The following is a 12,920-nucleotide window of genomic DNA, read 5'->3' as shown; positions in this document are numbered from 1 at the left end:
CTGTCTTCCAAACCAATTTCATTTCTGGACTGGAAATAGTGGTGCATTTGTGAGTAGGAGAATGAGAAGGGGGCTATCTATGTGTTTGGAGGGACAGGGTGAGAGAAAGGGAGAAGAGCTGTCACGCTATTGAATTTCATAATATACAAAATATAGTAAATAGCCTCACTTGTCTGCTGTGCATGGTTCTGTTACATGATTAATGTAGGCTATGTCATTCTGGTCTGGAAATTAATGTTTTTTTAAGCTTACAACAAGCAGGTAATTCATGTGGATGGAAGGAGATATGGCAGCTAAAATTGTTTTAAACATTGCACCAGTCTTACTTTACATTGCTTGTCAACCTAAGCAAGTATTATGATATCAGGTGGGTGTTAGTGAGTAGTGAGTAGGCTACTAACAGCTACTTTACTGGATTTCATTGCTTGGCATACTTGGCTAATGTTAGCATGCTAACTAGCGATTTCTCTGATCAAAAACAAAGCTCTTTTTCTCTCTAATTCCAAATAGTAACCTCATAACTATTAGGCTTTCCATAATCACAAACGGTTGCTGATTAAATCACATAGTTCCAAAATACCCTCTGAAACTCCTGCATCATGCAATGAGTGGTTTAATGAGAACATAAGAATCTCCATCCAGCAGAGCAGCACTACTGTTTGCGCTTGCCCCCTCTGTCGAGTGAGTCTCCAAATTCAAAATAGACCGCATGATGTCACTCGTCCCGCCCCCTTTCTCAGAACTGTCTGTTTATTGGTTCACAGACTTCCCAGAGACAGTTGGAAGAGATATTACTATTGGCTGAGGGGCGCTTTGCCGTGAGGAGCGCTTTCGCCACTCTTTGTTGATTGCGACTTCATAAAAAAACTTCATATCGCAAAATTACGCATAGGAGAGCGCCATTTCGGCGCCCCTTCTTCACATGGCGCTCTAGGCGACCGCCTAGCCGGCCTATGCTAAAAACCGGCCCTGATTGTCAAAATGGTGCTTTGGTCAAATTTGGTTTATTGGACATGCAAACTGCACACATTTCTTAGAATGTAGGCCTACAAATTTATTTTATTTTATTTGTTTCCTCCTTTACTTTACTAGGTAGTCACATTGAGGCATTTGCCTCTTTTTCAAGTGGTCCCTAGCCAAGAAAGCAGCATAGACATTTAATTAAAACATGCAAGCAAGACAAACAGAGCTCATCGATATGGCAGGACATTTGCACGAATATACCAGACAACACAAATACGCAAGACTCACCAAGAAAAGCAAGAGAAAAACATAGCATGCAGGACAACAGGTTTGTGGATAACAACTTACTCCTAAATGTCACCAAAACAAAGGAGTGGACTTCGGGAGGAGTCAATGGAAGCCACACCTGCCAATTTACAACGCTGATACCACAGTGGAGAGAGTTAACAGTTTTAGATTCCTTGGCGTCTACATCAACAAGGATCTAAGCTGGTCTAATCATATCAACTGCATCACTAAGACGGCTAGACAGTGAGTTTTTTTCTGGGCGGCTGCACAGGTATGGCATGGACAGTAGGATACAATTTCTACAGCTGTACCATAAAAAGTATCCTAACTGGTAATTTTACAGCCTGGTATGGTAACACCACTGCCCAAGACAGGAGAGCCCTCCAGCAAGTAATCAAGTCTGCTAAATGGGTAAAAAAAATCTGAACTACCCAACATCCATTATCTTTACAACCAACAATGTTGAAGGAAGGCAAAACGCATAACATCAGATCCAGACCACCCCAGCTTCACACACTTCACCCCACTACCATCTGGCCGCAGATACAGGTGCATGCGCGCCCACACTAGCCGACTAAAGGTCAGATTAGACTTCAGCAACTGCGAGCGTGAAAAGTCGCGTGGGAGTGGCCACGAACCAATTTTGTATTCATGCATCTGCGAGCTCTGCGAGGTCCGAGGTCTCGTTGCCAGCCACATTTGAAATTGCGCGATTAGGCTACTTTCACTACATTGTAAGCACTGCGGTCATTATTAAGCAATGTTGCTTTCTATCCCGGTTAGCGAGGTATTTTCACACAAATTGCAAAGGCAATGCAGTGGTATCATTATTTGACATACCCAGTCTGTTTTCACGAGCAGAAAATGCAAGCATGTAAAGACAGTTGATTCTGCCGATGTGTGTTTACATTCGGTGGAGGAACGGTAGTAAAACCGCAGGCATTGTGCCACGAGTGTTCAACTGATGCATTGTTTGTTACTTAGCTTAGCTTCGTGTATTTACACACATTTACACACAAGGCATTAATAAAGTTTTTAACAGAATACAGCTCTGCTCTCGCAAACTACTGGCATTGCGCTGCCACAAGAACAGAACAAGGAAGTAGCGAGACGACCAATCATAGTGCCTTTTTGTCTGCGTACTCCGCGTCCGTCCGACGGATAGTTAGAATTTTTTCGAGGCGCTAGACGACGGGCGCAGAGCCTCTGAGAGGGGGGCGTGGACTCGCATAGACAGAAAACGGACGGACGCAGATTCTATGCGAGCGAAGCATAAATCTAGCTTAAGGGACAGCTTCTCTCCTCAAGCCATCAGGCTGCTGAACTCCAAGCTGCAAAAGATAGTCAACCACTACTCCTTCACTCATCACCTCTTTTTTGAACCTGCCTTTTTTAAATGCGTATATTTTTAAAACTTTTTTTTACTTCCATTTTCTTTTTACTTTCCGGGACTTTCTGAGCAAAACACTTTTCAATACTCATAATTCTTGAATTTGGTGTGTGGATAACAACTTATGGTGTGTGGATAACAACTAATGAATTCTTGAATTCATGAGCACATGGCAATAAATGCCTTGTATCTTGTAGCTCAGCCCGTCAAAGGGGGTACGTTTTTACATTATTCACATTTAGTAGACTGCAACCCAGACAGTTGCTGGTCCAAATACATTATTTGTTGTTCTGATCCCACTACTTTAAGGGCATTCTTACATTAGTACAGTGAAGTTGACAAAGCATGTAACAGAATGTAAACAGCATGTACCTGAACTGTACCTTAGGTTTACAGTGCATACAGTGAAATATTAAGATGTTTTTTATAGCCTACACAAAGAACTGTACAGTAACTAGTACTGTTATTTTTATTTGACTTAAATTTGCTTGACTGGAAACCTGGTTAATGGCATGATGTTTGGAGTAAATGTTTTGTCTAATAAAGAAGACAAAAACGTGTACACGCTCAAAACCTTTTATATTATTCCAGTTCTGAGGGGGACAAAAGTTCAAACAGCAGATTAAGAAGAAAATTACAAAAATACAAGACAATACAACTACAACGCCAAAATTCTTCTGGATACCAGAAGATACATATACAGTGAGTCCAATATGTATTTGATCCCTTGCTGATTTTGCCGGTTTGCCCACTAATAAAGACATGATCAGTCTATAAATTTATGATAATATGTATTCAAACATGGAGAGACAGAATATCAAAAAGAAATTCCAGAAAATAACTTAAATTCATATATTTTAATTTATTTGTATTTAATTTAAGGTAAACAAGTATTTGACCCCTCTAGCTAAAGAAGATAAAGTGCTTTGTGGCAAAGCCCTAGTTGTCTAGCACTGAGGTCAGATGCTTCTTTTAGTTGATGACAATGTTTGTCCATATAGTAGAAAATATTTTTGCCCATTTTTCTTTGTGCATTATCTCTAAAACATTAATAGTTTGTGGCTGTAGCTTGGCAAATGGGAGGTTCAGTTCTCTCCATAGAATTACTATAGGGTTAATATTTGGAGACTGTCTAGGCCACTTCACGACTTTAATATGCTTCTTATTGAGCCACTCCTTCGTTACTTTGACTGTATGTTGTGTATTATTGTCATGTTGGGAGATCCAAAAATGGCCCAACCTTCAGTGTAGTGGTGGAGGAAAGGACGTTTGCACTCAGGCTTGCACATTACATGTCTCCCTCCATCCATTCGTTGACGATGTGAAGTTGTCCTGTGCCTTGGCCAGACAAACACCCTCAAACCATAATGATACCACTTTCATGCATGATGGTGAGGAGGGTGTTCTTGGGATCATAGACAGCAGTGCTCTTTCTCAAAACACATTGAATTGTGATAATGCCAAACAGCTTGATTTTGGATTCATCTGACTACAGCACCGCCTTATCATATCCTAAACCAGTCTGATGTCCGTTGGCAAACCTCAAGTGGGACTGCACAGGTTCCTTCTGATGTAGAGGTACCATGTGTGCACTACAGGATTTTAAACCTCTGTGGCATTAAGTGCTACCAGTAGTTTTCTCAGTGAATTTGGTCCCAGTAGCTTTAATATCATTGCCTAGTTCATCCCGTACAGCTCTAGGGTGATTTCTTTCAGTTCTCATGATTATCAAATCCCTACAAAAGGTAAAATCTTGTATAGAACCCCAGACATGTTGATGGATAGTCATTTTGTATTCCTCACACTTTGGAAGAAATGCATCAACAGCTGGGTCAATAATACCCAGTCTCTTTCTTGTGGCTTTGCAGCCCATTTAATCTTTGTTCAGGTGTCCCTGATATCATTTGACCACTCTTTGGTCTTTCCCATGCTGGTGAGGTTGGAGTGTGACTGATTCACTCATACTATGGACTGATTCTGCTGATTCAATGTGTCTTTTATGCATGTTAGTATGTACAGGTGTATTTAATTCAGATGACAAGTTGATCGGAAGTGCCCATCTGGTCTGTGGGCCCGGAACTGTAATCAGTCGGCAGGGGATCAAATACTTATTTTGCTCGATGAAATGGAAATAAATTAATATATATTCTCTTCAGTTAATTTCTGGATTTTCTTTTTGATTTTCTGTCTCTCCATATTAGAATACATATTATCATAACATTTATTGACTGATCATGTCTTTGTTAGTAGGCAAACCAACAAAATCAGCAAGGGATCAAATACATATTGGACTCACTGTAGGTACACAGGACGCGTGCAAACATCCAATCCACACAAGGAATGTTCAGATGTGTAACACAAAGACGAGTGTTCAGCATTTACACACGTGTGTAATGCACAAGATTGGTTCTACAAGTAGTACTCAAAGATGTTGTGCATATCTTGCATAAGAGCGACCTTTTGAGTGGGCATTCTGCGTGACACTGTGGGGAGTCATGGCACCACACAAGTGGCCTTTCGAAGTGTCAGGTAGCCAGTGATGACATCGGTGGGTAGGAGGCGGATATAGGAGAACTCTTCTGTTGAGGCAAAGCGGAGCTTACTCTGGGGGTCTGTGTAGTTGGCCTGAAACACAACAGAGTCAAGTGGTTAGGGCCTTGCAACATTATGTAACATTACATTACACTTAGCTGATGCTTTTATCCAAAGCAAATTAGAGTTATTACATGGTATTGGTTACAGTCCCTGGAGCAATATGGGGTTAGGTGCCTTGCCACCTAAGGGCAATTCAGCCAGGAGGGAGGAAGGGATTGGTAAGGGTGGGGACTGAACCTGCAACCCTGTGTCTGCACAGTAGTCCAACACCTAAGGCCGGCCGCACACTGGCTCCGACAGCACTGCGGCGCACTTTGCATAATTCGGACCCCCAAACCAAATTTCACAAGAACATAGCGTTGATAGTCAATGGGCGGCGGCGACAAAATAGAACTTGTCTCTAATTGCTATCCGACATCGGCGAATGTCCGCGGACATCGGCGCCAGTGTGCGTTGTTCTATTGAAAACAATGAAATCAAACTTTTGCCCAGCAGTGCTCAGCACTTTGTCGGAGCCGGTGTGCGGAAGCCCTTACCAATTACACCACGGCTGCCCAACATTCTATTAGGGATTTTTTTGTAGGGATTTTATGCCTTTACTTTGACAGGATAGTGTGAGATGGTGACAGGAAGTGAGTGGGAGAGATAGATGGGGAGAGTCTCTGGAAATTACTTTGGGCCCAAAATCGAACCCAGGTCCCCAGCGTAACAGCCATTTGAACAACGCCCAAGGACCAAGCTGTATTTCTTTGCTGACTTCATGGAAGGAGGTGCATCCTCCAAGTTGTAATGCCTGTTGTGAATATTGCCACCTAGTGCCCTTTTTCAGTTTCATCTCAGCAACCAGCAGCTCGGGAAGGTATCAGAGATGCAGTACAACAGACTACTAAGACAATCAGGAATTATGGGTGAGCAATTAGTTAAATAAATAAGCACAGGGCTTAAACACATCCAGCCGCACTCGAACCTGGGTCCCCATACACAAGCAAGCACATCAGGATGCCTAAGTATTCTGCACCACAGCACCACACACACACACACACACACAAGATAAGATTTTTTTGCTTCGCTCCTCTTTGATTGTCCCCATAGGAATAAATGGAGGGTATTGCTTTGCTCTACCATTTTCACTTTCATGTATCCTGTCCGATGTCATAGTCTTGAAATATGACCGTTATTGATTGTTGTAGAAAATGTGTCGTTCTTCTGACATCTTGCAGTGCGACATGATTAACTGTACAAACGTCAATTGTGTAAGACAAAAAACAAACATATAATGTCACCCTGCCATGACAACCAGTAGACAGCCTGGGACTGTCCATGCTTTTTGGACTGTGTAGGCTATGTCTTTCTTACCGGAAGACCAGAGATGTCTGAGTATTTCTTTGCTGGCTTCAGGGAAGGGGGTGCATCTATGTTGTAATCTGTTGTGAAAAGGCAGAAAAAACACACTTTTGGGATACAATTGAGCAGATGCATTATATTAATCACTTGACAGTTATTGTATACTGCATGTGTCACAAGAGACAGTAAAATCGAAAGTCCCTAGAGACAGTTTGACAACTATTCCTAAAGTGGCCTCCGGTGTCTTTTTAATCCTTGTCAGCCATAACCAATCTCTGGTGACAAAAGCCTGTTACTTGGACAGTTATGGTGGCAGTCATGGATGCTGGTTTGATTCCCAGCACTTCCAAGTTGGTGAGGTGGAGTGAATCAGCACTCTCCCTTCCATCCTCCTCCATGCCTGAGGTATGATGCTCCCCTACCTGCCACTGCTCCCTTGGGGTGCTTTGTTGAACTTGCCCCTGCAAAGTCCCTGCTGAGGCCTTACTGCAATTTAGTTGTGTAGTGTATCACAAGGATAATGGGATTTTCATATGACTCACAGTTAGGATGGTCAATTTTCCAGGGCAGGGCTCGCTCCGCTGCTATGATCTGCTTGAGGTTCTTCCAGCTACGGTTCTTCTTCCCTGCAGCAGCTCCTCCAATACCAGAGTGCTGTGGAGAGGAAAAAGGAGCCATCAGAGAGGAGACGTGTCAAAAGCAAGGTAGAGCTCGTCCTTTGTGTGTGTCTGTTGTGTGTGATGTGTGCTGGCTAGAGGGTGGGATAGATGTATTGAGCTGTGAATGTTTACATGTTTTTTCTGAATAGAATGAATGTTTCCTGCTTTTATAATAATAGTTTTTTTTTTTTTTTTTTGCTTTATGTGCTTTATACAGTGAGATCATGCAGGCATGGTAGGCCTAGATGTTTTATTAATTCTCTCACAAGCAGGTAATGCCTAAACTATGGTTCTGAAGAGTAGGACTACCATTGGCATTTTGGCACAAAAAGTGTCACCCATTGATGGTTGACACTTGGCACAACTACACTGAGCAATCTAGACTTACAATGAAATTGGGGTCTTTGAAAGGTGGAGGCTTGGGTGTGGGTTCAGTTGATGCAGATGAAGGGTCACCCAGCCCAGGTTTTGCTTCACCAGTCACATCCACTTGCGCCACCTAAGTTTTAGGGAGAGAAACCATGAGAAGACCATAGTAACTACAAAACTACAAAAGTTAATACCGTAACTTCATAAGAACGCTGAAAAAGCTACTTAATTAATGTAACCAACCTGGCCTGTGGTAGTAACCTGTGTCTTCTTTTTCTTGCTATTGCCAGGAACAAGTGGAGTAGTCGCTGGGCTAGCGGGTCGCTTCTTCCCACGTCCCTGCGTAGTAGAAGAGGACGTTTTGCTGTCGTGCCCCGGTGACGCTGAAACCGCAACTACATCTACCAACAGTGGTGAGCCGGGATTAGCAGGTGAAGCCATGTACTCTTGTTCAAAATATTAATTTTAAAATACAGTCAGAGGGAATATCTCTGATACACAGTTGTCCTGTCCGGTTACTAGAAGCAGATAAACAGAACTCACTTCCTCTTGCTATTTTGGAAGCATGTTTCCGACAACAAAAACTGCACATCACTGCCACCCATTGGCTTGGATGATAAGCACGCCACAGTTTATTTATACACACCATACACTTTATTCCAGAGTAAAAGGTCACAGCACAGGCTGCTTGAAAGTGAAAAATGCATAGGCTACCCTACAACAGTATTTCCCAAACTTTTTGGTCTCGCGTATAAGCCAGTATCTGTTCCTATGAGTCTAGGCCTAAGAGTTTATTTGCAAAACGGTGTATCTCCATTTTGTAGAATGTTGGGAAATTGACATTTTGTATTGGGCATTCCATTGCATTGCATTGCTAAATGTATTTCATAAAGGGTGAAAAAGTATGTTCTGAAAATATTTGAATGGCAAGAATTCACAGACTTCTGAACACTAACAGTCATTTTCAATAATAAAATGTGATACTAGGACAGTCAAAAAGATGAGGCGCACACAAGGCTTGCAGGTTCAAAAAGTGTATTGTGGCCGACAAATTAACAAAAGAAGTCAACGGAAAAGATCTGGAGCCAAACGTTTCGGACCTAATCCATTATTAATGTCTCCACAAACGTTTTGGACCTAGTCCATTATCGATGTCTCCAGAGATTGATAATGGACTAGGTCCGAAACGTTATAGCTTCAGATATTTTCCATTGATTTCTTTTGTTAATTTGTCGGCCACAATACACTTTTTGAACCTGCAAGTCTTGTGTGCACCTCATCTTTTTGACTGTACTAGTATCACTATTTTTGGTGAGCAGTCGCACCAAGCAACAAGCGAAGTGGACCTCTTAGAATAGACAATAGACTAGAGTGTGCTATGTAAATTAGGTAGAATTTTGATGTCGTCATGGGTAAGCAGTTAGGGCGCCAGACTTGTAGCCCAAAGGTTACCGGTTAGACTCCCGACCCGCCATTGGTGGGGGGAGTGATTGACCAGTGCTCTCCCCCATCCTCCTCCATGACTGAGGTACCCGCACTGCTCCCTTGGGGCACCATTGAGGGCTGCCCCCTTGCATGAGGCATAAATGCAATTTTGCGTTTTGTGGAGTGCTGTGTCACAATGACAAATGGTAGTTTCCAATAGGACTACCCACAGATGCTGCTGGGGGAATTCAGCATGGGTGTTATCAAATTAGCCTTTTGCACACATCAAAGATATGATAATACAAACTGGAATGACCTATGGTTTTTAAACCCTTTCATACAGATCGGATCACTAGCGATCCCATTTACTTTTTACTGAAAATTCATACATCATAACACCATTGCTATGACATCACAGGGTGAAGTAACAGATGAAGACATGGTTGCAACCATTTTGGGGACAATACTGTTATAACTCCACATGAAAGGGTTAATAGCCTAGTTGTTATTCAGATGTACACTGCACAACTGTTTCACATGTATTAACACAGTGAAGAGGGTATATAGAATGTGATACAACATTCAGGGGTATCACAGTTGATCCTATAGGCCTAAGGCATACGAATTTCATTGGAGCTAAGAAATATCCTGTCAGACTGTACTGTGTTAAATATTGGCTATACAAGACATTTGCAAACGTAAAAATCCAAAGTCTCCAGCATAAAACAGTTCTTCTTGTTCTAATGCCCCATACACCCGTCCCATAGACTGATGTCTCCGTTTTATTTTTCACTTCTTTCTGCAGACACATGATTAATGCTTTATGACTGTCTCATAATGAGGTTTGGAGTCCATGGTTATTTCCACAGCCAAATCTGGGCTGTCCCTTGGTGAGAGAACTAATTAAAAACTGCTTGAGATATCTAGGACCAAAGCCACACAGTGATGTACTGTGCATTTCCTCTTTTTGTTAGATCTCATACCCATACAAAACAAAAGCTATTGCACAAAGAGTCCATCCCCGCCCCCTCCCCACCCCCCGTCTCTGAAGATTCAAGATACATAGTTTCCTGATTAGAATAACTGTTGAAGTACAGTGATGCCAAAGCATAATGGGCAAGCAAAATGCAAACATCTCTCTCTCTCTCTCTCTCTCTCTCTCTCTCTCTCTCTCTCTCTCTCTCTCTCTCTCTCTCTCTCTCTCTCTCTCTCTCTCTCTCTCTCTCTCTCTCACACACACACACACACACACACACACACACACACACACACACACACACACACACACACACACACACACACACACACACAAACCCTCTCACTTCATTGCTCTCTCTCTCACACACACACTCACACACCATAAGCAAAGACACAGCCGAGTCGAGCCAACACACGTGTGCTCTCCAGAGCGTTGAAGACCAAGTATCCATTATTCATCATGGAGGAGGCCATAATAGCATTTGGAAGATTTACAATAGCAGTCATGCAGAGGATGAATTATACATCTCCAACACCATCCCTTCCTCTTAGTTTGCCCCCTTCCTCACTCTTTACTTCCGCCAGAGTCTTCCACTTAGGCAGCCTGATAATAATAATAATAATAATAATAATAATAATAATAATAATAATAATAATAATAATAATAATAATAATAATAATGACAATGACGACGATGATGATGATGAGGATGATGATAATAATAATAATAATAATGATAATAATAATAATAATGATAATGTGATATAATTTGATTAATTGCACCTAATTAATCAGGGAATAATTAAATTAAATTCTAATTAATCAGTTTCCAACATGTTTTATAAACAATGAAAAACAGTTTTCTATTCCACAGAAATATCTCAGTCAGTATCAAACTGCAAACAAGTATCAGCAAACACAGGAAATGCTGGAGCTATTGGCCATTTTTAATGCATTTCATTTGGAGCCGGTTTTCTAAACACCCGAGGAGACTATGCAATAACAACAATAAAGACAAATAAAACATGAAAACAGCTCAATGTAAGAACAGGAACAAAGGAATGTAAATGTGTAGGCCTACGACTGTGGTGTTGAGCAACTGAAGGATTGCAACACACAATATCTTAAAGTTGAAGAAGACAGTGGATTGAAATGTGCTTGAATTTTACGACCTAAGCCTGTTTACATTTTTGTACATCAAAACATCCAGTTTTGCCTGCATGAAAGACACTGATGAACTGCAGATATGACGAATCAGAACATAACATTCTGTTACTTTGGAACTCAGATGTGATATCAAAGCTATCAGATATAAAACGTTTCCCTCTCAGATTTGGCATATCATGTCAACATGCCATTCATGCCACATCATAGCTCTTACATGAAGTTAGACAACCCACTCTCCCATCTCAATCTAATTGTCATATTTGGCTCAGTTTGAAGAATTGCATTTAAAATTTAACAAGTACAGCTTTGGACCTACTCCAGTGTTTGTTGGATGCAAAATTATTGTCGTACTGCTCAGACTGAAACCTTTTTCTGGGATCTTAATGCACCAGAAATAGACACTGCGTCTTCTGTTTGCAATAACACTTTGTCCTCAGCTGCCTTGACTATGAGATAAACTGGGTGTGTTCTCTCATCAGCCATTTAATCTTATTCATCACCCCTCCAACCTGTCGGTATTTAGTTTCTTTCCTGATTAGGACGATGTTGCCAGGTTGCAGGTTTTTCTTTTCTTTTCTTTTTCTTTTTTTGCTACACAAAATGATGCTCTATTTTCACAGCCAAAAACGTGTGAAAAAATCCCCCTACTCCTACATTAGTAAACCCAGAAATGGTGATGTGCTGGATTATGCCACAAAAACTACCACCAGAGGTCGCTAGAGCCCTGTGTTGATCAGAGAAAAACCAACAATACTGTGTACAGTGCAGACAAACAAAACTCCCCCCATTGCTCCTCCACTGACTGGTAGCACTGACTGGATGTTGGCATGTCTATTTTGTTTTGAATAGCATGCTGTACATGTTTTGGAAACATGTGTGTTTGTGTCAAACTGTTATGCTATAGGCCTACAGATAGCACACATATGTATATTATAGAAATGTCAGGAGTCAGTCTAGCGCTTCATATCAGTGATGATGTATTTTGTTCTATTTACTTTTTTCAAAATCAACTTAGAGTAAAACATTAACCTGACATACAGACAGACAGGCAGACAGACAGTGTGTGTGTGTGTGTGTGTGTGTGTGTGTGTGTGTGTGTGTGTGTGTGTGTGTGTGTGTGTGTGTGTGTGTGTGTGTGTGTGCATGTGTGTGTGTGTGTGTGTGTGTGTGTGTGGGGGGGGCACGTACGCACCCCCCCCACACACACACAGTTCCTAGTGGACACACAATCAGGAATTAAAAATGTGATTCTAAACATTCTCTCGCTCATAGCGAGAGAATGTTTAGAATCACATTTTTAATTCCTGATTGTGTGTCCAGTTAGGAATTGTATGACATACTGACTAGTTATTGCACATAACGAAGACCTTGTGGTCCGTGGTATAAACATCCATAAACTTATGGATGCACTACCAGAAACAAAGAAGTACAGAGTAAGCATTGGCAGGCATAGACAAATGCTGCACAGCGTAGGTATGCGTAGGTAAACAGTGAATGCAGATAACAGCAACAAACAAACAAACAGAGAGAGAGACAGAATTCTTCTATTATGTCTGCTGATGTCTCGTTCATTTTTCATGTTGATGAAGTTGTAGCTACAAGCAGGAGGCGGGCCTCCAACTCTACATAAATAAGGCTTCAGTGGCCCGCGGCTCTGCTGCTCCATAGTGTATGGCATCGCCATCATGAATGCTTTATGAGGAGACTTAGCCTGCAATAAAGAAGAAGTGGCCGCCCGGCAA

At 41.7% G+C, this 12,920-nt stretch overlaps 2 protein-coding genes across 3 annotated transcripts in view; one reads left to right on the top strand and one right to left on the bottom strand.

Annotated features, from left to right (window-relative positions):
- Positions 1-12,920, top strand: part of LOC134449294 (toll-like receptor 13) — a 197,562-nt gene that overhangs the window by 13,267 nt on the left and 171,375 nt on the right. The window lies entirely within an intron of this gene.
- Positions 4,939-8,219, bottom strand: ino80c (INO80 complex subunit C). The gene is made up of 5 exons (XM_063198159.1): positions 7,852-8,219; positions 7,628-7,738; positions 7,123-7,234; positions 6,593-6,660; positions 4,939-5,266 (listed from the first exon to the last, which is right to left on the bottom strand). Exons 1-5 carry the CDS (start codon positions 8,047-8,049, stop codon positions 5,135-5,137), a joined length of 621 nt encoding a protein of 206 aa, XP_063054229.1. The 5' UTR covers positions 8,050-8,219; the 3' UTR covers positions 4,939-5,134.

The sequence above is a fragment of the Engraulis encrasicolus genome, chromosome 5, assembly GCF_034702125.1.
Source record: "Engraulis encrasicolus isolate BLACKSEA-1 chromosome 5, IST_EnEncr_1.0, whole genome shotgun sequence".
In the NCBI taxonomy this organism is placed as follows: domain Eukaryota; kingdom Metazoa; phylum Chordata; class Actinopteri; order Clupeiformes; family Engraulidae; genus Engraulis; species Engraulis encrasicolus.
Note: the sequence above shows the minus strand (reverse complement) of the source record. Positions and strands in the feature narration are given on the sequence as shown.